Below are 27071 nucleotides of genomic sequence, written 5' to 3'. Positions count from 1 at the left end.
GACTCTTTCAAAATAAAACAGGAAACACGAGACAGACATGATAATACAAACTTGATAACATAAGACACGCAGCATGAAACAAAGGGTGAGGGAAATTTAAATACAGGGGAAGAAAACACAAGGAGTCTAATAAGCAAATGAACTTCGCTAATCTAATGAACTTAAACATAAACAACATCCAAATAAACTAAAACTTAAAACGCTGGGTCAACAGACCCAGGAACATGACAATTGGTTGCAGTTCTATGTGATAGACCTTGTCATCTTTACTTAGTTTTGTGTCTGTACTCCATCTCATGAGAGCCATACTTACTTCTTTAATTGTTCCCATCTCAGAGAGTTTGGATTCAAGGCTCTCATCACTTGAACTAAAGGAGCTGAGTAAAGTTTGTTATTTTTCCGCTGACATAAACAGAATCAGGGTTTTCTGAGACTAGAACCTGACCCGAGTTGACTTTATTTGAGATCTCCTGCTCAACCCTTTGTGTCAGTTTCACAGATTCCTCACATTCCTCGTGGGTGACATTAAGAGCGGCAGCAATGCTGGTTGAGAGAGAGTCTCCCAATATGGGGCTTATTTTTCCCACGGCGATGCTAATGTGTGTCTAGGATGATACATCTGTCAATTGGTCCTGAACTGCTAGAAGTGAAGTTTTTATGATGCTTGCACTAACTGACTGTATAACATCAGTAATCATATCAGCAAGTGCTGCTTGGACATTGGAGTCACAGGACCCATTTTCTATCATGCCCCACTGTAATCCAGAGAGACAATCGATATTTTACCTGCTGATAGCAGGTAAAATATCCTCTGAAGTAATGGGGATATGGGTTCTAACATTGGATACTGACAATGCAAATGATTTAGTTTCACTACGATTACTTTGAAAAACCATTTTCTCTGAAATTTCACAATGCCTTGTTTAACTTCTATTTATGCCCTCGGATCAAAGTCACATACTGCAAGATCAAAACAGTAGAGCACTGGCCTGTGTGAAAACGCTTTGAAAGCTGCAGCGGCATCAAATCAGAATCAGTTTGATGAGAAGCCCCTCACTAATAAATCATTGACACATAAACGCTGTTTTAGCATCAGCGCGTTGAAGTCGGTGCTTTCAAATTTTTTAATCATACCTGTAGCCAGTTCTTTGACTCTTATGACGTTATTTTTGTGCCACTATTCTGAGCACACGTAAAAAAATTTGAGCGCACGTAAAAAAGATTTGCAGGTGCAAGTGCTGCATTTTCAGGAGAAATTTATTTTGAGCGAAGAAAAGCTAAATTTGAGTGAACAAAATTCATTCCTGCGTGCAGAAAATGTATTTCAGTGTTTGCGATTATCCACACACACACACAATAGCAGCCCCTGTCGCTCAGTTTTTGCATTTGCGCTTGCTCTCAATGTGTTGCTTGCGCTCTCAACATTTCTGCCCGCGCTCAACTCTTTCTGTACACCGTTATATTTGTGCCACAAAACCAGCCAATCACAGACTTGGATGCAAAAAAAATCTGATTGGCTGTTTTGGTCTCCAATCAGCTCGAAATGACGAAATGCAATATCCCAGAATCCATTTCGTCCAAAACTCAAACGAGGCAGTGGCGGAGGAACACAGAGTGGCGGAGTTTGAAATATTACTCTTTCTGGGTCACAAAATAAACTTTTAAGATATTTTCATGCGAGAATGGTGCTGTGTAAACTTCAAATATCTGCTCGATTTATCAAGACATCACATATTTGCATAAGTGCTCTAACGTTTTCGGAGATGCCTGTTACCCACCAGCTGACCGGTGGTCACTCGGGTTAAACATAATATATAAGGCTGAACTGACAAAACCACCACCAGGTATTATAGGAAAAACCATAAAGCCTTTGAACTAAAACAAACGCTGTTGTGACAGTGATGTACACTGTCTTGTTGGTGTATATGTATGATTTGTATCAACTTCATGTTTCCAAACCGATATCATGACCAGCAGCTTTTACAGCTGTGGCTCCAGCAAACAGCTGATAGTAGAAAGTCATATTAAAAAAATTCTGACAACAGCTTATCAAGCTTAAACGTGCTACTGTTGTTTAGCGCAACATCCACTGGTTTCCTCTTTCTGGCGCAAAGTGGGTGATAAACAAACAAGAGAGACGGGACTTGCGGCAGAAAAGCCGATCAGCTGATCATTGATCGGTTTCACAATTGAAGTAGCAACAGGAGAGGGAGGGGAGAGAATGAGAGAAGAACAGGCAGTTGTGCGGCAAAAACACAGAATAACTCCAGCTTTGTGTCTTTTTCATTTTAGCTGAAGTACGGGACTAATCGCGTTCCTTTTCACCTCAATACATATTGTAATTGGTCCAGCCCAGAGTTGATCATGACCAATTGGCTAATTCACCACCTTTCATTGTTTATACCGTTACAAAAACAAACATAAAAATGAAAAATCACCGTCGGCCCACTGGGCAAATGCCCGGTATGCCCAATGGCCAGTCCAGCTATGCGGTCAGCTGGTGGGTAACAGGCATCTCCGAGAACGTTAGAGCACTTTTGCAAATATGTGATGTCTTGTTAATTGAGCAGATATTTGATGTTTACACAGCTAAGGCATGCCAAGAGTGTCAAAATCCATTAATTAAATAATTCAGACTCAAACACATCTTCAGATGTTGAAAGGCACCAAATCTGAGTCTGAATCCAAGCTGTGAAAAGGTTTGTTACCAGCTAAAGAACAAATGACCAATCTTTAGTTTAATTCTCCCTGAAATGTAGAGAAAAGAAAAAAGTAAGCAGAAAAGGTACATTTACTTAGTTTATTACATACAGACAAGTATTTTAATATTTTTTTAAATAATTAATCTTTGAAGTATTTTAATATGTCTACCATTTGTAATCTTTAATACCACACTGATCCTGTACAAAGTATGTTATGATCTATTATAAAAGATTTATCAGGTCAAATTTAGTATGGTTTTGACAACAATTGTCACAATAAAATATGTTAATATACAATCCTTAGTGTGTGTGTGTGTGTGTGTGTGTGTGTGTGTGTGTGTGTGTGTGTGTGTGTGTGTGTGTGTGTGTGTGTATCCGGGGGGTCAGAGGCAGTGTTCTCCCAGGGCGCCAAACAGGCTAGGACCGCCCCTGCTCATCATGTACAAATAACTGCTCAGACTGCTTTAACATTTTAAAAATGTTCTTTCTGCTCTTGGCTCCATATGATGTCAGTGAGAGTGGATATTTCTAATATGATCATAGGGCACACAGTAATACATCTGCTGTTTAAACCTTCTGTTTTTGAGGGGCACCCAATCAGAAGAAAGTTGGGATAGAGATAGAGGGAAAAATATAAATAAACTGAGGGACTGGTCTAAGCCCCGTATGAGATAAATAAGGACTAGTATGATCTGTGAAATTATGCATAGCTGCTCTACAAGTCAAAGAATAACAATGTGGATTTGATAATGTACACAAACAGTCTCTGTGCAGCGCACATATCCATCCATTGTATCCATCCATCCTCTTCTGCTTATCCAATCCAAGGTTGGGGTGTGGGCCTTATCCTAGCAGGGCAAGAGGTAGGGAAAGTTTGCTAGTCTCTCACAGGGCTAACACAGAAGACAGATAACCATTCACACTCACATTCACACCTACAGCCGTCTTAGACTAGACTTAGGGACAGGGGGAATATGGAAGCTCCTTACATGTGTTTTAAGCTTGTGTTTTAAAGCCCTCCAACAATTCTAAACTTTGTATCTGACATTTGTGCTGAACAAAACATCATAATGACATCACAATCAGAGCACACTTCAGTATGGTCGATGAAATGATTTGTGAACTACACCACACAGAGTTGAGACCCAGATGACTTGCTCTGAGGTTAACACTCCACAAAATCATGAAAGACTCAAATGCATAACCGGTCCAGTTGTGCACGGCATCCAAACAGGAGGCTTGTTCTTGAAGTTTCCTGCAGAAGCCTCTAATTATCTTCTCAGTGACAGCAACCGGTGTCACGAACGCTTGTTCTCACAGAAATATAAGTAGTAAGACGTGTGATGCGTGCACTCATGTGCATATATGTGTGGTACCTGGACAAGGGAGTGTTGCCTCTGACCTCTTTGCTCCCTCAGACAGACACATAAAAGTTGTCTGGAGTGTGACTTCCACCTTTTCCACATCAGTCCTCTCTCTCAGACGCCATAAAAGAGATGCTCAAAGACAAACTGTTCGAACAAATCCTTCATCACAGCTCAAGGGTGCAATCAAGTGTCACCACACAGTCAGAGGTTAAGGATGAAGTAGGAAATAGTACCACCAAAATGTCTCCCCATCTCTATTTTTAGTCATTTTGTGGGTTAATTTGTTTTACCCAGGGATGAGTGCAGATAATAAGGAAAATCCACAAGCAGGATACAGGGATCAGATCCTTAAATGTTTGCTTAAGCTGATCCAGTATCCAGAGCCAATTCACTTTATAAGCCATTTGTAAGTGGATTCTTCCACTCAAATTCAAGGACTGACTTCTTTGCCGTGTTTGTAAAATTACTGCGAATTACAAAAATATCACACACAGGAATATTAATGGACGCCTAATAGATAGAGATGGACCGATCCGATATTACGTATGGACCTCATTATTGGCTGCCGGGTTCTGTGGCAACAATAAATGCCAACCTCTTCCACAAAAACAATGACAGAGTATCATAACAAGACCTGAGATAATCCCTCCTTTATAATGCACATTTGCCTCTTATATGTAATAGAGTTTTTTTGTAAATGAGAGAGGATGAACTGGCTGTACAAAGGCCCAATTTAAAATAAATAAGTATTTTAATTACTTAGCTTTGCATGATTTACAATTCTGTTTTAGTACAGCCTGGGAAATAAAAACATGCAGCTCTTCTGTGATGTTGAAGATGAACACTGAGTAGTGAGTGACTTCCCCATCTATCAGCTGAAGAAGACGCCTACAGAGGGTCAGAGCTCAGCAGCTCACCTCATCTCTAACAAAACTCCTTTGACTCCCTCTTGTGGTCATGAGAGGTCAATACATATGTAAAAAACAAAAACAAAAAAACAGCATACTGGCTGCAATATTATTAACGAGACACCACTGAACTTCATCAAATTAAGCATTTATTATTGGATATATATGTTCTCCCATACAAAGTGCAAACTAGACAATTGAAGTCTGATACTTCAGCATAATATTTCGTTGTATAGTGAAGATATTAGTGGATAAAAGCTGCATTCATGTTGACAAAATGTTAGCTACCTTTCAAAGACACGGTTTGGAATCATAGTTTTAAAAGATCTCATGTGTTCTCTCTCCAACACAAGACAGCTTTGCTGAGAGGAACCAAGACTTTGAGTTTCTTGTGGTTAGCTTGTTGTTTCACTGAGCCGACAGCCGAGAAGGCACTTCAGGTGTGGTTGCCGTTAGTGATTATTGCCATGATTATGCATCATCACCGCCACAGAGCGCAAGTAATGCCTTACGATAGTCACCGCTGGAGTCTCCCTGCAACAAACAAAGACGGGCACAATTTAGGAGAAAAGGCAAAAAGTATCAAGGTGTCTATGGAGGCAAAAATATTATGTGTGTACCTTGATCATCGAATGCAGAGAGCAGGCGAACAGCCTCCTGAACTGAGCTCTGATGTCCAACAGGTCCACCTCACTGCGAGTCACCATCACTCTGATCAGGGTGTTATCGTCAGTGCCTGCACCCTGAGTCGAGAACACACAATGCAGTGACCAAACACCTCACAAACATCAACGCACAACCGTAAAACATACATGAATAACTCCATAGTGATAAGCATTAAGCCCTTTTGCCTTCATTATGTCATAAACCCATTTTGACAGGTTAAACCATTACTGGCAAACATGCACTGACTCAGATAGCCTCACTTCAAGCTGCCAAACCTGTCTGTGCTGTTACCTTCATGGCGTAGTACAGGGTTTCAGCAAAGTAGGCAGGAACACTCCTGGCACACTTCACTGTACAAAAAACACACACAGAAAGGAAATTCATCACTGTGTACTTATGGGTAGTAAGACTGAGTGATGAACTGAACCAATGTCCAAGTATGACGCCATGACCCAGTTCAAAATGTGCTACAGAAATGTGGTTTTTGCAAGATCCAAATAGGAAAAAAGCTTTGATGATCTCTCTCTCTCTCTCTATCTATATATTATTTTTTCATTTGCTGATGCTTTCTTTTTTAGTTTATTGTTGTTTTGTTTTACCAGGATTGAAATAAAGCCTTCCTTTTTGGGGGGCAAGCGACAAAAGAATAACTTCAGGGAGTCGTCTAGAGCACATACCAACGGCAAGGAGGAGGTCCTTCAGGTTTCCAGATGTTTCTCTCTTGATACTCTCCTCAATCTCATATCCAGACAGCTTCATGTAAGCGTCGAATACTGGAATGCAAATAAAGTTTGGAATGAGTCTGATGTTAGTGCAGCTATACGGCTTATCTCCCGTTTCAGTAAAGCTCAACCCACAGTGTGTAGGGAAAGTGTGTAGGACCAAATAAGAACTTGTGGCAGTAAGTGGAGGTGAGTAAACTTCAAATCAAAGCTGGCCTCAGTTGAATCTTGTCATATATTCATTTAGCCAACACATAATTGACATCACTGGCTGCAGATGTAATTTGTTTCAGAGTGCAAACACTGTCCACACCCTGGACCACTCTGTCTTCACCCACTCATACAAACTGTTTTTACCCCACACTCACAAACCTTTCCTGAGGTGTTCTGCACTCCGGTTACCCAGGATGGTAACAAAAGATTGTTCATCAGTGCCAAACTTCTGCTCTCCAGCCTTGAAGAGGGCCTAAAACCAGAAAATGACACAAAAGCATGTTATTATTTAAGGTGTTTTTTTTCTTTTTGTTTTTTGTTTTTTTAAAATCACAGGGAGAACTGGCAGAGTACAGGAGAAAACTTGAAAAAAACTACACATTTTTACTGTAAACTCTGCAGGAGATTATCCTGCTTTTGTAGTCTTATAGGTCCAGAATGCCCATTTTTGTGGACTACCAAGCCTGAATACCTCAGATCCTGCTGCACTGATACTGAGTCTTTGTACTAGACCCAGCATGTTGTTGTCCGATCCAAATCACTGTGCTTCACTTTGAAGTGATTTCCACGTGACAAAATTGATTTGCAACAGAAATCACACCTAGATACATTTCACTAAGCTATCTATGATCAGATTTGGCAGTAAAAACTCCAGAGAGGAAAAGAGCTGAGCCTAGTAAAGATTCACAGGCCCTTTTCTCTAAGCAAAAACATGACAACATTTTAAGGGAAGTTTTGCTCATGTTGTCCAGCAGAGGTCGTCAAACCATCTTTACAGACTAACTGAACACCTGACCAAACGCATGTGATGGTCATGCCGTGAGACTAAAAACAAAAGCCACTGATGATGAGGAATCAAATATTTTAAAAAGCCTACCTGAGCGTCACTCTCGATGCTTTCCGCCTGGATCCCCGTCTGCCTGTTTGCCTGAGAAGGGACAGAACATTTTAATTAAAGAGAGGTGAGGAGAGAAGAGGAGAGGAGAGGAGAGGATTACATTTACCTGAAGAAGAATAACCAGAAGTCTCTGGAAGTGACCTGAAGTGTCACCCGTTATATCTTTCTCCAGGTCGTCATCATACTCTGAAGGAAACAAACTGCAATACTCAATGCCCTCACATGACCCCAAAAAGATTTGTGTCTTCTCCAAGAATCAAAACAGGTGTCTTTTACTTCTTAGCACGTTGAATGTGCTTCATTTTAAGTACACTAAAATTATATTGAAACCATTATCAGTGTGAAAATACATTGTCTAACTTGTGTGTGTTTGTGCAAGTGTTACCCTGTTTGTAGGCAGCGACGATTTGCTTCACCTGCTGAGATGTTCTGGAGGCAAGAATCTCCACCAGCACTTTCTCATCTGTCCCTGCCCCCTACAGGCCAAAGTGGGAAATGTCACAGATGCCGCCTGAGTTTCCAGCTGCTATCGGTGCTAAAATTTCTGTCTGTACCTGAAGATCATGGCGTGAGACTTCTGATCGGTTTATATCTGTCACTGGCACACGTACCTTGATTGCATTGCGAAGTGATGTCACATCATAAGTAATGGGTGGAGTCATCAGAGCCACAATCAGCGTCTCAAATTTCCCGCCCAGCTCTGCTTTCAGGTCATCTATCAGGTCCTGACAGATGTGGAGATGCATAATATGCACTTTAATGAGGTATGGATCACCACAAACCCAGAGTGTGAAGCAGTTGCGTGGCCTAAAAACTTTACTAGGGTAACTTTCTAGTATTGTCTAATACTTTGAAGCCTCATTGTACTTAACCAAAAAAAAAAAATAAATAAATAAATAAATAAATAGCAAAATACACTTAGATTCAGATTAGGGCTCGAACAGCTACCTGGCTCTGCTCAAAGGTTCAGTAAACCTTTGTGTTAACGTCAAGCTAATGTTAAACCAAATGACGCTTGTTGTTTCATCTTTTACGTCAAGCTGTGCCAACATGACAGTAGCTAGCAGCAGCTTCGTTTATTGCACATTAAAGTATTGTTTTGCAGTCTTAATGCACTGTCAGCTAACTGTATAACCTGTATGGTGAACAGAGGTGTAGATGTGAACCTCTTTTTTTTGTAACTAATCTTCACTAATTCATTGACTGTTTGTTCAATGTTTTTGGCAGCGTGGGTCCAGTTGTAAACACGTCAGATACGTCATCATCACCTTTACAGTTAATATGGCAGATTTGTTAAACTAGTTCATGCCCCAAGTTTAGTATTTCTGGTCTATTGCCTTGCAAAACGATGACGTCACACATGCATTTTGAAAATTTTGTCTTTGTCACGAAGCTAAAATTGCACTTTTATAACACGTTGCAGGTGTAAACAATACAAATGGGTCATTTTTATCCTGTTGGTAGATGGTTGCTAAGCAACACTATTACATCATAACATCTGATATAGATAACAGCCTTGGGCGCAGATGCACAAGGTTTTGTTGCTCCTGATCGTGTAGGAGGAAATCGCAGGCAGGCACAGATGTTGTGTATTGTAGTAAGACCGCTGACTAAATACCCAGAGCAACATTAGAGGGATAAATAAATATTTACATACACAGAGCTGTGATTTATTAACATGAAGGTATTAGCGATTTAAGATAATCATATTTCAACAATAAAAATATAGGAAAATTGGGGCTTTTTTGTAGTTTGTAACTTCTATTTAGTATCATCTGCATTTTAGAGCATTCCAAACCTCTGTAATAGAGAATTACAGAGATTTGGAATTATAGATAAAGTGCCAAGACTGCAGAATGAGTGAGATTGGAGTGGCTTAATGCGGGGCAGTGTGCCTTTGGCCCACAGATTTGCTCGGCTATAACAGTGGGACAGTTAAACTGAAGGTGTGACAGATGTGCTCGAGCGAGGTAACAGCTGTCCAAGAGGTGTTCAGACCTTGCCATACAGAGTTTTGAAGCTGGCCTTGATCTCCTGCCTCTGGGCGTTGCTGCGAGCCGTGACCAGCTGCAAGATGGCATCCTCGTCGGTCCCTACAGTGACAACAAACACGGTTCATGAGCAAAGCTCTTTATGTCACAGGATACGCTGCATGCAGCACAAATTGCATAACAATGGTCCTTCGCTGTCTAGGTGGATTCATATTTACATCTATTCAACCCACATAATTACAGCCTGCAGTCTAGGTCAGCAGATGTGTTTGCTCACAGTGACTCATCTCAAGTTACTCTGCTCACGTGGTTGTGAGTCACTGCTGTCTGTGCGATGCTCCACCCAGACAGCAGGGATTTCTACACTGAAAAGAAATTCCCCGAAACAAGCTCTCCCAACTGCATGTATGAATAAACATGATCAACTTACCCAGGCCTTTCATGGCCTTGTGCAGAACCTCTGCGTCCGCACTGGCGCTGAAATTTGCGCTGGGTTTTACGGTTCCTCTGTTGGCCTGCAACATGGAAGATGTGCACAGAGAAAGTTGTTCTTTGCACTTTTTTCCAAAGCCAAAGCCTTTTTGACTAAAATTCTTCTTTCTGTTGCACCCGATTACCTCTCCACAGAGACACTCAACTTCTACACCTTTATATGTGTAAATGCACACAACTTTGGTACACCTTGCTAGTACTGCCTTCATTGAGTTTAATTTAGTTTCAACAAGGTGGTGGAAACACTCTTTAGAGGATCTATATTCACAGACAGCATCACACGGCTGCTGCACATTTGTCGGTTTCCCATCTATCTTGCTCTACTGGTTTGACATCTCGTGACTACAGAGGCCATTTGAATACAGTGAACTCATGTTAAGGGAACTGGTTTCAGAAGATTTGAGCTCTGTGACATGGTGTGCTATCTTTTTTTTTTTTTTTTTTGAAGTGTCACAGTTTAAACTTTATTGGCATGTTTGGCAGTAGCGCACAGTCTTGAAGGAACAGGAACTCTTCACAAAGAGTGCATTAGCTTAATGGTGTGCTATCCTGCTGAATACGTTCTCCATATCCTCACACCACCACCTCCAATCTGAACTGTTGAGACAAGCCAGGATGGACCATGCTTTCATGTTGTCTAAGCCAACGTCACATTCAAATTCACTTTAAAATCACCTTTCTTCCACATTCTGATGCTCAATTTGAACTTCAGCAGGTCATCTTGACCTATGGGATCGTACATGCACTGATATGATTGGCTGATATTTGCTTTAACAAGCAGCTGTAGCTAATAAACTGGTTGGTGAATGTATAGATGATAAAGTACGAAATCCTCCATGAAAACTGCAATAACACATGCAGAGTATTTGTCGGTAGAGTGGTAGCTATGATAATTACATTACACATATTGTTATTGTCAGTTGTATATATTCTGTTTATATCCAAGGTTATCATTCTCAATGTAGTGCGGTGTATTTAACACCAAGTACTGCTGATATTATATGGGCACATTCTTAACGTGTACAGTATCATCAAGGACGTTGGGTCTTTGCAAAAAATTCAAATCACTGGATTTAAGCCCACAAATATTCATTTCTCTGTGCGATACAACAGAACAATGTCAGATGTGTATACTTTGTTAGGCACATAGTTTTGTACACCTACTCCTGATTTGTACTCAGATTAATGACCCAATGACTTACAGTTTGACTTTAACATTGATTTTTAGTAAAACAGTCCCTTTCTGTAACAACAATGCACTGATTCCAGACACTCCCGCGCTCATAAAAATCAGCGGAACGTTTAGAGAGGAAAACTACTGGAATGCTTCTGGAATTCTGACCCTCAAAATTTTAAAAAGTCAAAGGTCTAGAACACAAGAGTCGCTGTTAACAACCAGGATTTTGTCTGTTTCTGCACGAAGGAATGTCAAAATGACACGCATCCAATCAAGCAAAAAGAGACTCAACCTGGCTCCTTGAACAAGGAGGTATTTGACAACAACAACATAACACAATGCACGTCCCTCACACTGGAATGCTAGGGGTTGGAGTCTGTAGCGAGTGATGCACTGATTTCCCTGAGCGGGTCCAGGCATGACCTGAGGGTGGGGGGGAATGTATGTAAACACCACAGGCCATCACAGCTGGCGTCTCTCCTTAAAAGCACTTCTTATTACTTACCATCCTTTTTCACTGGCTGCTGTTGCCATGGAGACTGTACACAATCCACCTAGCAATGCTTTTGCAAAAGGATGTCCTCCATTATGTACTATTTTATTGTTACCTGTGCAAATGCTGTCAACAGAGTTAAGCTCCGGTGATCACGACTACAGCTCTAGCCTGATACCTGATCCCGCATAAAGATGCAACATATCATTATTATTCCATCTTTAATTAAAAAGCTCACTAAAGGAAACATCCTTTTATTTTCTTTGTGCAAACAGGATTATACAGTTGATCTGTTGTGGGATCCACATTATGTGCTGTAGTTAAGTATTTACAGAAGCAGCACTGTGTGCAAGTGTGTGAGTCAATATAAAGTCCACGCTCGTCAGGAAAGCAAACAGGTGTGTTGGGAGAATAGTAGAGGTCTGTTGTTGACAGGGATAATATTACATATATCAGATCTGAATGCACACGTAGTAGAAATGCTTGTCTAACAAAGACCTATTCAAATGTTTTGTTAGCCCTTCATAGTAAACACGCTCTCAGAATAAACTGTCAGGAAACGAACAACAGCACAGCTGATGACATTAAAAAAAACCCAACAACAACACTTTTTTAGTAACTCAACTGCTGAAAAGTAAGAAATTCCCCTTTAAGAGGGGGAGGCTGGCTTTAAACTCCAGACCAGATGTGGAAATGTGTGCATTACACACAGAAAGAGGGGGAGAGGTGGAAAAACGCAGAGGAGACCCACCCGAATGGAGCAGAGCCCACATGAGTCATACACCAAACTTCCCCAAATGAGATTTCTCTCCAGCCTCACGATCATGCGCGCACACCCAAAACACGCATATAAAAACGGATCTAACTTTTACTGTTTCACGATGTTTAAGGTTCAATACAAACTGTAAAAGCGTCAAAGGTTAACCTGCTGTCTCCCGACAACAACAACGCTCACCGAGAACCTTATATAAAGTTTCATAAAGTGGGCGTTGTCTCGGACTTTACCGGCTTAAAGCCAGTGAGTCAAACATTTGCATAAATAACGGTTTTATTCCTCGAGACTTCTGCAAAATCTGATTAATCAGCAAGCGTTTTATATTCAGTTCTGCGTGTTTATTTGCGCTGACATCTGAGAAATGAGCGGAGTGGAAAGGACTCACCATTTTTGACAGTCTTTTAAGTTTGTTTATCCAACGAATGGAAAAAGTGCAGATCTGTTGGAGAGAAACAAATGTTATCAGGCAAGGAGACGAAACAACTCTTTATTTCCGGTAAACTTTCTAGTGTAATTAACTCATCCCTAATCATCTCCGCTAGGGTTTCCTGCCCTGCTGTACGGTATATACAGCAGCTGCTATCTAGACTGCAAGTCTTTTATCATCAGGTGGAGACGGGGTCCGGCTGTGCCCCTGATGTGCCAAGATAGATGGTATCCCCGACAGAAGGCGTCAAACTAAGCTGCGGTCTCCAAATCACGGACAAACAGTATCCCATAGTCTTGATCTTTAGTTCAAAAACACTTCTTGTACTGAATAACTACTCCTGTAATTTTGGAGATGTTAGCTCTTTATTCTGTAAAGTTACAGGAGGATACTAATAGTTATCAGGCAAAAAGTCCTCAGTTTGTTGAAATAATCCCGTCCACGCGAGAACAATAATATAAATATATATATTTTCTGTAGTAACCCTCAAACTGAACGGTAATGGAACGACACTCAAAAACTAAAACATCACTACTTCCATGTCTAGTTGGCTGTAATGGAGGCGGAATAAATTGGATCTGCTCTCCGTTCGCAGCGAATGCTCCGGACGCAGGGGAAACAGATTTTGTCCGGGATACCTATCTTGGCACAACCTGGTGGATACAACGGAACTTTCTATAGGTCTCCTATAAGTGAGAGTGAACACCGGTGAGGAACTTACCGATTAACTGCGAAACGGAGCTCAGAGGACGGAAGGAAAGACCCGCAGAGAGCGAAGTGAGGAGGAGAAGTAGACAGGAGAAGCTCACTTGCAAAAACTATGCGCGTGAGTGAGTGAGCCACACCCCAGTGCTCAGGGCACCGGGGCTGCCTTGCCCCTGAGCACTTTGGGAAATGTCGTTTTCTTACGTGGTTGAGCTGCTAACAGGGAAATGATGACAAGGGTCTTTCTCGCGTCTTTATTTCATGCTGCGTGTTTTATAATGGTTTATAAGAGGAGGTGCGATATTTTGCATCTAACATGCTCCTTCTGGAGTACTTGGAGAAGCGGAGCAAGTTGAAAATACAATATTGACATTACATATTATAAAGTTTCTGTGTAAGCAAACAGATGCTTAGTTGTTGGTTTAGCCTGAAGGCGTGGTTCCCTCCACCTCCTTCTGATTTCGTGTCCATTACATCCTAGTGGAAATTATAACTGTGAACGTGGCATGGGATGTTTCACAAAAATGATTTGCAGTACTACACAGTGTTTACAAGTTACAGCTTCTAGTCCATTTCCTTGATAATGCTTCGGTCACGTGTTTATTTTCATGACTTGATGTGAGAAGATACGGTGGGCGAAATGATTATTTCATCTTCTGCTGAATTTGTAAGTTTGCGGATTTGCAAAAAAAAACCTTTAATTTTTATGGTAGTTTAATTTTAACAGAGAGACGGAACAAAAGGTGCCAGAGATAATTTATCGCTACTGTTTGATGATGCAACCTATAAAAACACGGGTGAACTTTAACAGAAGGGCAGGTATTCATGTCAGGGGAGACTGACAGAAACATGGCTGTCACCGTGAAAAAAATGTGACCAATAAAGAACGTCACCATTGAAACACATATATGGATTTGATTTGTATCATTAGGATCATGAATGCTCTTCATTTAGTAGCCTTCTGCTTTGGCATGTTGGGAATCTTCATCCCATGTCAATAATTTACCAAGTAAACTGAGAGGGAGTGATCGATTCAAACAAAGAAGCTATACACACACAGACAGAGGTGTGTGTTTGCCTGTTAAAAAACACGAGTTATGTGGGTAAGATTTGTGCAGATTTTGACACCATCGCACACGACTGAAAGCTTTTATTATAAACACAATTTTTGAGAAATAAAGAGTTGATTTTTCACATTTAAATGGGTAAAAAGAAATACTGAACTTCCAACATCACACTTGTATGAACTGCATGTGGGAAATTGGCTTTTTCTGAGACGTCATGATTGATGCTGCCAGTATGTCCAGGTGTTACAGGAATAAAAACTTTCCCCTTCAGCATGACAGATTGCCAGTACTTACAAATATCACACACACCGTTCTGCATCGTGAAGATCAAACATCCCAATTTTCTTAGCATTAACATAGTTGGTACAAAGAATTTTTAACTGGAGGATGACTTTAAGCATCAGTTTATCAGAAAAAGTTCTGAGGGCTTCACCCATACACATTTGCTTACGACTCTGGCTATTGGAAGCTCCGAAATGCTCCATCCATCCATCAGTTTATTCAATTTAAGGACATGGGGGCAGCTGGAGCCTATCCCAGCTGTGACAGGGAGAAAGGTGGGCTAACACAGACAGACATTCACAGCTAAATTGGCCAATTTAGAATTACAAACTGTGGGAAAACCCACAGAGCACCCAGAGAATGTCCACATGGATACTGGGAGAACATGCAAATTCCACACAGAAAGGCCCCAGCCAGCTGGAGGAGTCTTCTTTCATTTCTAACCAGTGCACCACCGTGGTTGTCTTCACAACGCAAACTCTCAACTTCATCCAAAAATCTTGTTGTTTTTTTTTTTTTTTTGTATTTTTCTGGACTCTTTGCACTTCTGCACTCATCCAGCACATATCAAGCTGAGGTCTAGAAGTAATCATACATTTATGAACACTATGAGCAGAATCGCTCCTGGAATGACAGACATGACATTTAATAAAACTGTAATCCGACTGACATGCATCCACATGTGGATGCAAACATACTACGAATACAACATGCATCAATAGACATACTATTTTGAATTACTATTTAAAGACACCTAATATATTTGAAATATTATGCCACAATTCATAAATTGATCACATTAATTAAAAAACAAGAAAAACAGGCCGCTTTTGGAAGCAGGTGTACATCACACCGCATGTTTGTCACTTTCTGCCTCTGAAACGTTGTAATTGTCTGAGTAAGAACCAGAGTAACAGAGCCAACAGCATGCTGAGCGAGGCGAAGATACAACAGTACACCACCGTGCTCCATCCCCAACCTGCTCCTAAAGGAGGCACACCATTCATCTCAGCAAGTATGCACCAGGATGGACAGACCGCTGTCTGAAACTGTTGCCTCTTAGAGTTATGGTGATGTACAGTAACACTGTTAGGGTCTTATTCTGTTGTCTACAGGTAATTATTTGGTTTTTCTTGTCTTCTGGAAGATGCGACCATCCTGAGAGGCCCAGACACTAGGTGCTAAAAAAAATAACAGCTTCAGTCAAATTTCTTCAAGATCAAATGGAAGAAGATGAAGTTCCAAGAATGAAGGTCTTAACTCAAGCCTCCAGTGTGTGATCAGAGGAATATTCCGCAAATATGAGGAGCATTCAAATGTATCCGATTTCTCTTTTCACTTCTTCTTCCTTCTGTCCTCTTCTACTGGATTTTCTATATACTCTTGCTTTCCCCTTTTAAACCCACAGGTAAATATGCCATCGACACAGGCAGACGGACAAATGGATGCAGACATATAGAATATATCACCAGCTACCCATTTCAGTCTGACCTGTGAGCCCACCCACATGAAATCTCCGCCCTTCCCTCAGGTGACTTCCATCATCACATCTGATTAAAACATACTTTTAAAATCCATTCTGCCTGAATAAAACATATATTTTGTAGGTTCAGTACAATGTACACTCATTTACTGCAACACTTTATTAGGTACACATTCCAAAGATCAGACCCCCTTTTGACTCCACAACTGCCTTATTTTTTTACTGCATAGATTCAAACATGGTACTGAAAACATTCCTCAGAGATTTTGCTCCATGTTGACATGATAGCACTACACAGATTTTCAGCTGTGTATTCATGATTTTAATCACCACATCCAGCAACAATCAGTCCAATTGAGATCTGATGATTGCGGAGACCATTTAATACATAAACTCACTGTTCATGTTATAGAAACTAATTTTAGATGAATTGAGCTTTTTGAATAGCACGTTATCCTGTTATAGGCGGCCATCAGAGGATGGGTATACTGTGGACACAAAGGGATGGACATGGTCAGCAACAATACTCAGGCTGTGGTATTTAAACAATGCTCAGCTGGCACTAAGGGCACAAATTGTGCCACCACCCATATGAATCATTGATGCAAGACAGGATGGATCCATTCCTTCATGTTGTTTAGACCAAATTCTGACCCTATCATACAATGTGATACCCGGTATGGTCTTCTGCTGCTATAGTGTTTTATGTTTTCAGATATGCTCTTCTATATACTTTGGTTGAGATGGGTGGTTATTTAAGTTACCTTTTTCTTACTCTCAGCCCAAAGGAGCCTGAACATTCTATGCATATTATTTTAATGGCTGATTAGATATTTGCATTAGCAAACAGCTGAACAGATGCACCTCATGGCGTGGCCAGTGGGTGTATTTTAAAGTCCATTCTCCATGAATAAAACATGCATGCTGTAACTACAGTGTATTCGTACATGCAAGCACCTTAAAGAACCCAGTTTCAGGACACACTAGGCAGCACATTGATGAACACAAGCTGAGCTTTCATGGAAAACGTAACTGAAATCAACAAAACCGAAACAGAAGGAACCAGAAAGACAACACAGTCAGTAAAATTGGTTAGCCAACAACTTGCAGAGGAGAAAATAGGACTACAAATAAGGACCATAACTACAGGTGAATCCAGTGAAGGTGGAGTTGATAGCGAAGGAAAACAAACACAGAGGAGGTAAAATATGGGAAGACCCACAAGGAACAGCAGTTACCAAAATACAACAGGAAGTTACTGCAAATGAAACACAAAAGGCATACAGACAAGGGCAGTCTTTCTGTCTTTCTATCAGTGTGAAGAAGTTTAGCTACACATCAGATGTCAGAGTCAGATGATTCATGAGCTATGCAGTATGAAGGAAACAACATATTTTCATCAAGTAAAGTTTTCATATGCACAAGTGTACTTGTAATGTATGTAATGTAATGTTGACATTACATTCATCTCTTATGTTATTGTGCCATCAGGTGGAAGGCAGGAGAAAATGACTCTATTGCACATACAATTTACTCAGCAGGTTAGTCTCACCTAAACAGACAAGTACCTGCATAAATAATCAGGTGCTAACACAGGCATATAGGCCAGAATCACACCAAAGGAAGCAAACAGATGCAGAAAAGCAGGGAATATAAGACACAAGGAAACAATCCCACTGGAACCCTGGGCTAAGGTCATATTTAGCAACTAAAGTCTTTAGAGTTTTTCTTCTTTATTATTATAATAACAATTATAACAATTTAATATTATTTAAAGAACAACAACACAAGCAGATGAATAGTTAAATACATTATCCTGAAGCAGAAAACCCCATGTTTGGGGAAAAAAAGAAATAAAAAAATCAGATTTTCAAGGACATTGCACATAAAGATTTCATACAAGTAAAAACACTGAGATTGTTGTAAGAAAAACACTCTTCAGACTAACCATCCAGTTCTAGGTGTGGCACAACATGTGATTACAAGTTTTATCAATTCAGGTTTTACTTACTACAAGCTATAAACTCCTAGCCTCATTTCATATGTAAATATGCTCTTTAGTTACTAATAAGTGGTTGTTTTTAAAGGAGAAAGGCTAAATAATAATAACTCTCTCTGGTAAAGAGACCAGAATAATAGTATTTAGGTATGGGAATACATTTGATCATTTATTATTACTAGTTTGGGTTATTTATTTTTTTAAAATATGGTTATTTGAAAAAGTATTATTTCTTCATACTGACTTTTTCCACGTTGATTATAATTGTCATATAACATAGCGAATTACAGAAAAAAATAATCAGTTTCTAGTTTTCTCTTAAGTGGTCTGTGGAAACAAGGACGACAAAAGGGGAATAAACGTAGTCTGTGCACTACAAATAAATATAATTAATATTGCTGTGACTGTTAGCTTGTTGCATGTGCAGTGAACAGGAGCGCAAGTAGCAAAGACGTTGAACAGGTATAAGAAGGCTGCAGTTTAAATCTTATTTAAGTGTTAGAGGCTGCACAAGCACAAGTATTGTTGATAGGCAGTCATCAATACGCCACACCTACTTTCTAGAAAGAACGCGATTTACTCGGAATGATCTTGTATTTAGAGGTGTCATTTCATGAATATCTACTTTTATAAACGTAAAGGTCTTTCTGATATGTACTTTGGTATTCGGGCGTGTAGAACGTTAAATCTGGCGTTTAAGTCTGTCTGATATTTGTCCGGTAGTTTGCTAAATCTGTGCACCGACGGTTATTTGCTCTGGGCCCACCCCCGCGTCTGTCGGTAAGTGGTATGATCAGCAGCGATAAATAAGGGTACACGCGCGGCTGTTCGCTGTAGTCGAGATAGCAGATTGACCTAGAGAACTGATAGCTCAACTTTAGCAACAATGGAGTGGACCCCGATGGAAATCAATCCGGAGGTAAGGAAATGTGTGCTTAATTACAACAGTAATGCTTTCAAAGACAGCAGATTTTTGTCTTACCGCTGTCTTTTTTCGTTTGTTTTTGTTGTTTCAGATGCTGAACAAGGTGCGTATGAAATTAAACGTTAGCCGCCGAATAATGGCGACATGTTAGTAACCACTGATTGACCCAACCGCGAGGTAAGTTTCACAGAGGCTAATTAGTTTAGAGGGCTGTTAACGTGTTTCCAACATTGAAACGCCATCAGACCACTACGAAGCACCAGTATACCAGTAGAGGTGTAGTTGCATCGCCAACTATCCAGGTAACAGCGTTAATTGATACTAAAAATGAAATTATCAGGGTTAACAAGAGTTTGACCGTTATCCCATATTAACGGGCAGTAGCATCCTTCCCGCGGCTGTCCCAGTGTCTGGGCTAAAGGGTGTGGCCTGAGTGAACCAGCATAACGCAGCATCTCTGAGCAGCTTCTGAGAGCATCGTCTGCCAGTGTGCAACTGCTGGGGCTTATTCTTTATTCCGTCATCGTTGTGCCTTTCAGATGATGGGAAAGCTGGGCGTTGGTGAAAGCTGGCGCTTCGTCGACGTGCTGGGGCTGGAGGGTGAGCAGCTCTCCTCCGTGCCGAAGCCGTGCTGTGCCTTGATGCTGCTCTTCCCCTTAACGCAACAGGTAACACCAGGGTGGTGGCGCTGACTACTTCCTGGAAGGGTGGGTCGAGCAAGCGAATATTGGCCGTATCGAGTGGGGTGACGCGGAGATGCAGGGAGGGCATGGATAGAAAAAGAACTGCTAATGTTATTTAGATGGGTAGAGGAGTGAGAGCGAGAGAGATGGCTACGAGGAAATGAATCAGCAGATGCTATCACTACTATAAGTTTGAATGCAAATGGTTAATGTTTAATATTTTTTCACATACTAAACAGTTTAAACATACTGCAGTTAATAAAACAATGGAATTTATTTTTTTTTGATGGTTGAGATTTCCTGACTCGGCTCATTTTAAGTGGTAGACCCACTACACAGTATTATCAGACTGATGATGACATGCTTTTTTTTCTCCCCCCCCCCAGCATGAGTCTTTCAGATCTCAGCAAGCTGATAAGGTTTCAGGAGGTTCTGAGGCTTATTTCTTGAAGCAGACAGCAGTCAATTCCTGTGGCACCATTGCCCTGCTCCATGCTGTGGCTAACAACAAAGACAAAATGACTTTTGGTGAGTACAAGAGGGATCTGGCGCACCAACTGAACATGTGTGAATAAATATTTAAATTGGTGACTAAAATAATTCTGCCTGTGTAAATTTTCCTACTGGACTTTCCAAATCTGTTTCTATAAAATGCATGGAGGAAGTGTACTAAATGAAAGGTTAAACAACAAAGAGTGCTATTACCCCATGATTCAGTTTGATGTGCATAATCAATCTTCCTGGTATCTAAGATAATGTTGACATTTTCAGATGGTGCCTCTGCCTTGAAGAAATTTCTGGATGAGACAGCAAATATGTCTCCTGATGACCGTGCCAAACATCTGGAGAAAAACAAAGTAAAGTGCAGTTAAATTATTTGGTCTATAATAAATCTGATTTGGTAGATGAGAACCAGAATACTTTAATAATCCCTAAGGAAATTAGGATTATGGTTGCTCCAAGACAGTAACAGTAACATGCTGAACTAATTAAATAATATGATACATTACATAGTTTACACATTTAAGAAATGGCTCTAATATATACAAATCGCTCAATTATAAATATCAAGAATATTACAGAGGTGAAATATATGATTGACATTAAACTCTAAACTGAAACTTTGTCATTTGTTGTTTTACTGTAAAGCATGTGCCACGGGTGTAACTATTGCAGTGTGCACAGTGTATTATATGGAGTTGTAGAGGGAGATGGGCAGGAATGATTTCCTGTTTCATTCAGTGGTGCTTTTTGGTAATCTGTCTCACTGAATGTGCTCGTGTGACTAGCCAGCACATCATGGAGTGGGTGAGAGGCATTATCCAGCATTGTCCTTATCTTGGGCAACATCTGCCTCTCAGACACCACCCTAAGGGAGTCCAGCTCCGTTCCCACAACATTACTGGTTTTGTGTAGAGATGGACCGATCCGATATTACGTATCGGTATCGGTCCGATACTGACCTAAATTACTGGATCGGATATCGGAGAAAAATAAAAAATGTAATCCGATCCATTAAATATCACGAAAGCACCTCACATACGCCGTAACTCACCTCAGAACGTTAGCACGTCGGAGCAGTATGCATCACGTGATAGAGCGGCTGTGGCATGCGGGACCTGTCGGTGGTCTGGATAGCATTTGGAGCTTCGCTAGCAACCTGGCATTTCATCTCCGACAAAGTTATCCCCGAGAGAAGTAAAGCAAGTGTGTAAGTCCATCTCTGAATCTTTGTAAAGCATTCCTGCGTTAAGCTTAACGAGCGACTGCCTCTCGCTCTCCGGCTGCTACTTCAATCGTGAAACTGCTAATGATCAGCTGATCGGCTTTTCTGTCGCGAGTCTCTCTTGTTTGTTTTTGGTCCACTTTGCGCCAGAAAGAGGAAACCAGCGGCTGAACAACAGCAGCACGTTTAAGCTTGATAAGCTGTTGTTACAATTTATTTAATATTACTTTCTACACCAGGATCGTTTTCTACGTAGCTGACGAGCTGGTAACTGTGCAGGGGCGGATCTAGCAAAGTTTAGCCAGGGGGGCCGATAGGGCATTAACTGGGAAAAGGGGGCACAAAGACATACTTTTCTTTCTTATTCTCATTTAAAATGTCTAGCTTTTAATAAATAATTATCTGACACCCAAAGTTTTAATTTGATGTAAAATGAATAGAAGTCAATTACTGTATATAGTGACTATTAAGTCTAATATATATACCCTAGTAAGCTATAGTACTTTTTCCTTTGGGAAGGTACCATCTGTGCAGTCTGCAATTTTGTTGAAGAAAGATGTTGAATCTATTTAATATTTCTTGAAAAATAATTGATTTCTGTGCATTTTTTTCACACTGCATCAAATTAAGGTTGATTACGTCGATTAAGCATCATGAGGTGGCAGCGTGAGGGGTGGTTCCCTATTTTTTATTTATTTATTTTTGTTGTTGCTGGGAGTTGGAACCCTATTAGTTAGGTTGCTTAATATTTACGCTAAGTACTCTTTAAAATACCAGAATAGGGAGGATGGTGTAGGTCTTAAGTTTATTAGATTGATCAGTATTGCTGAACTATGAAATATTTTTTTTGTATACAGGTATAACAGAATAGCTTTAGTGTAGTTGTTGTTTTAAACTTGAGTATGAACTTGCAGACTTGCAAAATGCAGCAAGATATTTTAAAAAAACAGTTTTGTTGATTAAAAAACACTATATCGGATTCATATCGGTATCGGCAGATATCCAAATTTATGATATCGGTATCGGTATCGGACATAAAAAAGTGGTATCGTGCCATCTCTAGTTTTGTGGATCAGTTTGAGTCTGTTGGCATCTGCGACTCTTGACCTGCTGCCCCTGCATGCAACAATCCTGAGCATTGTCGAAAAGATATTAAAAGACCTCTGCTGCCACCTCAGAAAATGGCGACGACTTTGGCCCTTGCTTTAGAATTCAGTGGTGTTTTTAACCCATTCCAGTTTATTTACTGTGTACTCCAAGGTATTTATGGTCCTCCACAATGTCCACATTGACCATGGATTGAAACGGGTCAAGGGTTTCCTGGCCCACCTAAAGTCCACAATCAACCTAGATAACTGGAGTCCAGCAAGTAATGGAGATTATTGGGACTGCTGAGAGACATTGACACCAAAGTCTAATTGCTGGACAAACTAAAAATTAAAACAAACTCTAATCTTTTTATCCTAAAGTCTTCACATCTGGGAATATTAGATGACTTGTACAATAGTCTGTCTGTAGTATACTTGTGTCGACCAACCAAATAAATGTAACGGCAAAGTATTATTGTATAAGCGGCTCATCTGACCTGAAATCAGCTCAATTGTACAGGGAAACTTGCAACGGTCCATTTTAAAATGGATGCTTTAAACTTCAGTTTGAAATGACTTGTCCTCCTTTGTGTATATAAAAAAATGCTATATTGTGCAAACATTTTTAATGTCACATAGGTGTATGTGTCTTTATATTCCAGTGTCATATCTGAGACTAGTGTCTGCTAGCAAAGTTGTAGTAAAGTGAAAATGAGTGAATATAATGGCCTAGAATTTCTAGAATGTTGCATAATGGAATTGGTTTTTAAGGCCACTTGGGGGTGCCACATACTGCCAAATTTTCTTTAGATGTAGTAGGTGGGTTCACTTATATACAAAACACTATAAAAACCTTTCAAACTTGTTTGACTGCCCTGCTACTTTTTTTTTTTTTTTTAAATAAAAATGGAAGTATTATGTTTCATTAGTTACATCTTGCACGTTCTTCCCCCTTTTAGGCAATCTTTGATGCTCACAATGAGATTGCTGCACAGGGCCAGTGTCGGGTAAGGCATTTTACCACAACATCAACACACTGTACCACATTCAGACCAAACACATGTAATGCAGGTCAATGTTAGACCTGTGTAGGACAACTTCATATGAGATTGCTGTTATGAGCAGAGTTTTATTTCATTAGCTTCCAGGCAGTTACATTGTTATGGACCACATGTGAGATGGGGTGCGGGTTATTAAAGAGATCAGACTATATATTTAAACAGAAGTAGTTTTTATGGTATCTTTGCTTTTTTCAAAGTTATTCATTTTGTCTCAACCTTCACAGCCAGAAGCAGATAAAGTCAACTTTCACTTTATTGCCTTCGTCAATGTAAATGGACAGCTGTATGAATTTGGTAAGAATTTGGCCCCATGCACAATCCTGTAGTTACTGTCCCTGTATTTGTTTTACATTGTGGATTCTAATATCTTATATCTTAAGATGGGAAAATAAATGGACCAGTGAACCACGGTCCTACCAAAGAGGAGTCCTTTGTAATGGTATGTATATCCAGTTATTGAACTTTTCAGTTTTTGAACATTTACAAACTGAAAATAACAGTCATTGTTCTTTGCATATCAACTAGTCGTGTATTAAACTGGAGAGGGAGTGTGAATGAGAGTCTGCCAAACTGGGCTTAGTCAATTTGTATATCTGATATACAAATTGCAGTCATTTAAAATGAGGTTAAATTATTACATAACCTGGCAATGAAATGCAAAAATGTGTGAGAGTTTTGCAATTATTAATTTGCTTCGTAAATTTTAATTGGACTATTTATGATTGCAGCAAATGATCACAAGGCAAACCCACGTTTATGTGAGATAAAACCGCATCATTAAATGTGGTAATTTATTGAGAACTAGATATGGTAAAAGACTTGCCTCTAAAGTAAGAATTAGTATTTAATTTAATTGAAGTTCAACAAGCTGGTTTGTTTTATGAACATCTGCTTGTAATGCATTACTACTACCGGAGGATGGCAGTATTGCACCTGGCAATGGTGTCGAATGCTCAACAAGTTCCCAGTTAATACCACAGTATTGTTTTAAAATCACCCAGCTACTAGGAAGTTGAATACCTTCATTCCACTATGATAGACTTGCACTGAAGTGGAACTTGCTAGACTGCTGCTTTCAGAGCTACCTATGTGCACAGCATGTAATGCTGTTGAAACATTTAGAGCAGAGGTCCTCAACCTTTTTTGCGCCACGGACCGGTTTATGCCCGACAATATTTTCATGGACCGGCCTTTAAGGTGTCGCGGATAAATACAACAAAATAAAACTAGTACCGGTACCGAAAAAAAGAATTTATTCATAACACACGTGAAAAGACAAAGGAAAACAGAGTAAATGGTAAAAACGATAACAAAAATGCTGAAAACAGATTTAAAAACCATACATTTCACACCTGAACCTCAACTCTCGCGGTCCGGTACCAAACGACGCATGTACCGGTCCAAGGCCCAGGGGTTGGGGACCGCTGATTTAGAGGATGAATTTCCCTAAAGTGTTTCAATTTAACTTAACATGGATCTGTGTTAACTGGCAGCACTAGACCTCATTATCAGGGCATTTACATCAGTGATATTGCCCAGACCTACTAAAATATGAAAATATCATCAGTAAAATAAACGTTAATACAAATGCGCTTTAGGACAGTCTCTCCTCATATTCTGAATAGTGCACTCCCATTTTAAAATTAGTTGATGTATTGTTTAAATATAGTGGATAGAGTTTTGAATAATTAGTTGACATGTCATCTTTTGATTATATCTAGGATGCAGCCAAAGTGTGCCGTGGATTTATGGAGAGGGAGAAAGGTGAAGTGCGCTTCTCTGCAGTGGCTCTCTGTCAGAATTAAGATGTTCAGTAGGACACAAAATTGAGCAAATTGTAAACCAAAATGTCCTGGAGCGTTCACATGACAAACAATCAACAGGCAACCTGTGTGCGCATACATCTGCAGACACTATGCACTAAAGCACATTGTTTCCACATTTCTCTTATTTCATGAACAAAGTCTTGTTTAGCATTACCACATGTACACAAACACAATCAGAGCCCTTTGTTCTGCAGACACTAACAGTACAAGCCTGTCCATACAGTTTAATGTGGTTTAGCTGTGAATCTGTACAGCATGTGGTCATTACCACTGCTTGTGTGCACATGTCTGAAAGTTTTTTCCACTGCATCTGTGTCAAACTCAGAAGACTGATGTTAAAATACCTTTCGTGCCAACAAGTGTGACAGATGAGACAAAAGATGTTGAGGGAAGTTTTGTTTCTGAAGCCCTTTAGTTTCTGTGTGGTTGAGTTCTTAATCTGATGTTCTGCTGAATAGGCCAAATGTATCTGTAGGAATAATCAACCATTGTTTAGAGCAAGGAAGAAACCTACTCACTGTTTTGAAACGTCTCTGGAAAACTGAGGTTCTTTCTGATAAGCTTATGTTTAGTGTGATCGCAAATCAGTTCAGTTCATTGCAGTGTTCAAAAAACGAACAGGCACCTTATTTGAAAACCCAAGGATCCACAAATGATCAAACGCATATACCCTTACTGTGCCAGTTTAACAGATAATACAACTTCCAAAGTGAAGTAGGGAACATCTGAAGTGCTACTGTATGTTGGTTGTTGTGCAGTGCTGGGTGTCTGGCTGTGTTTGAATTGTTTACCTTTCTGCACTTTCAAATCCTATGTCGCTGTCGTTATACTGTTAATACAGCTGTGGGAATATAATAAAGCAACTGTTGTCTCCTTGTCCTGTCTCCTAATATCCATTGGGTATATTTAAGTAAACAGTACAGGGAAATGAACTACTGGGCGATTGTGGCTCAAGAGTTGGGAGTTCGCCTTGTAATCAGAAGGTTGCCGGTTCGATCCCCGGCTTGGACAGTCTCGGTCGTTGTGTCCTTGGGCAAGACACTTCACCCGTTGCCTACTGGTGGTGGTCAGAGGGCCCGGTGGCGCCAGTGTCCGGCAGCCTCGCCTCTGTCAGTGCGCCCCAGGGTGGCTGTGGCTTGAATGGGTGGATGACTGGTTGTGTAAAGCGCTTTGGGGTCCTTAGGGACTAGAAAAGCGCTATACAAATACAGGCCATTTACCATTTCACTGTTGAGAACTTTTCTACCCCTGCCATTACTCTAACATTACAGGCTTTTAGCTGACACACAAAGTGAAACCTTTGTCTTGTGATGTGGTTAAACGACCTCAGGCTCATCCTGGACTGCACTTGGCTGCTGTCCAACTTCAAAAGAGTGAAACTAGAGGAAAGAGCTG

The 27071-nt window shown here is 40.3% G+C and overlaps 2 protein-coding genes across 3 annotated transcripts; one reads left to right on the top strand and one right to left on the bottom strand.

The window, feature by feature from the left end:
• Positions 1–5109: 5109 nt before the first annotated feature.
• Positions 5110–13698, bottom strand: anxa5b (annexin A5b). 2 transcript variants are annotated; one of them, XM_005936725.2, is made up of 13 exons: positions 13553–13698; positions 12790–12843; positions 9898–9982; positions 9475–9569; positions 8088–8201; positions 7862–7952; positions 7583–7662; positions 7456–7506; positions 6738–6831; positions 6321–6416; positions 5935–5993; positions 5598–5720; positions 5110–5511 (listed from the first exon to the last, which is right to left on the bottom strand). In XM_005936725.2, the coding sequence occupies exons 2-13, from the start codon at positions 12790–12792 to the stop codon at positions 5449–5451; spliced, it is 954 nt and encodes a 317-aa protein (XP_005936787.1). In that variant the 5' UTR covers positions 12793–12843; positions 13553–13698; the 3' UTR covers positions 5110–5448. The 2 variants fall into 2 exon arrangements, with proteins under 2 accessions (XP_005936787.1, XP_005936786.1); XM_005936724.2 differs by lacking the exons at positions 12790–12843; positions 13553–13698 and having other exon boundaries at positions 9898–10006.
• A 5445-nt stretch (positions 13699–19143) lies between these two features.
• uchl1 (ubiquitin carboxyl-terminal esterase L1 (ubiquitin thiolesterase)) lies at positions 19144–26552 on the top strand. The gene is made up of 9 exons (XM_005936723.3): positions 19144–19286; positions 19384–19395; positions 19832–19960; positions 20362–20503; positions 20747–20832; positions 23749–23796; positions 24075–24144; positions 24231–24289; positions 25572–26552. Exons 1-9 carry the CDS (start codon positions 19254–19256, stop codon positions 25653–25655), a joined length of 663 nt encoding a protein of 220 aa, XP_005936785.1. The 5' UTR covers positions 19144–19253; the 3' UTR covers positions 25656–26552.
• The last annotated feature ends 519 nt before the right edge of the window (positions 26553–27071 follow it).

This window comes from Haplochromis burtoni, unplaced genomic scaffold, assembly GCF_018398535.1.
Source record: "Haplochromis burtoni strain Fernald_Lab_line unplaced genomic scaffold, NCSU_Asbu1 Contig_213, whole genome shotgun sequence".
NCBI classification, from domain to species: domain Eukaryota; kingdom Metazoa; phylum Chordata; class Actinopteri; order Cichliformes; family Cichlidae; genus Haplochromis; species Haplochromis burtoni.
This window is presented reverse-complemented; position numbering and strand designations above follow the sequence as displayed.

Coding starts and splice junctions, on each gene's coding strand:
- uchl1 (XM_005936723.3), top strand. CDS start 19,254: ATGGAGTGGACCCCGATGGAAATCAATCCGGAG. Junction 23,797..24,074: donor CTGCACAGGGCCAGTGTCGG/GTAAGGCATTTT, acceptor CAACCTTCACAG/CCAGAAGCAGATAAAGTCAA. Junction 24,145..24,230: donor TGGACAGCTGTATGAATTTG/GTAAGAATTTGG, acceptor TTATATCTTAAG/ATGGGAAAATAAATGGACCA.
- anxa5b (XM_005936724.2), bottom strand. CDS start 9,991: ATGTTGCAGGCCAACAGAGGAACCGTAAAACCCAGCGCAAATTTCAGC. Junction 7,953..8,087: donor CACTTCGCAATGCAATCAAG/GTACGTGTGCCA, acceptor TTTGGCCTGTAG/GGGGCAGGGACAGATGAGAA. Junction 7,663..7,861: donor CGTCGCTGCCTACAAACAGG/GTAACACTTGCA, acceptor TGTTTCCTTCAG/AGTATGATGACGACCTGGAG.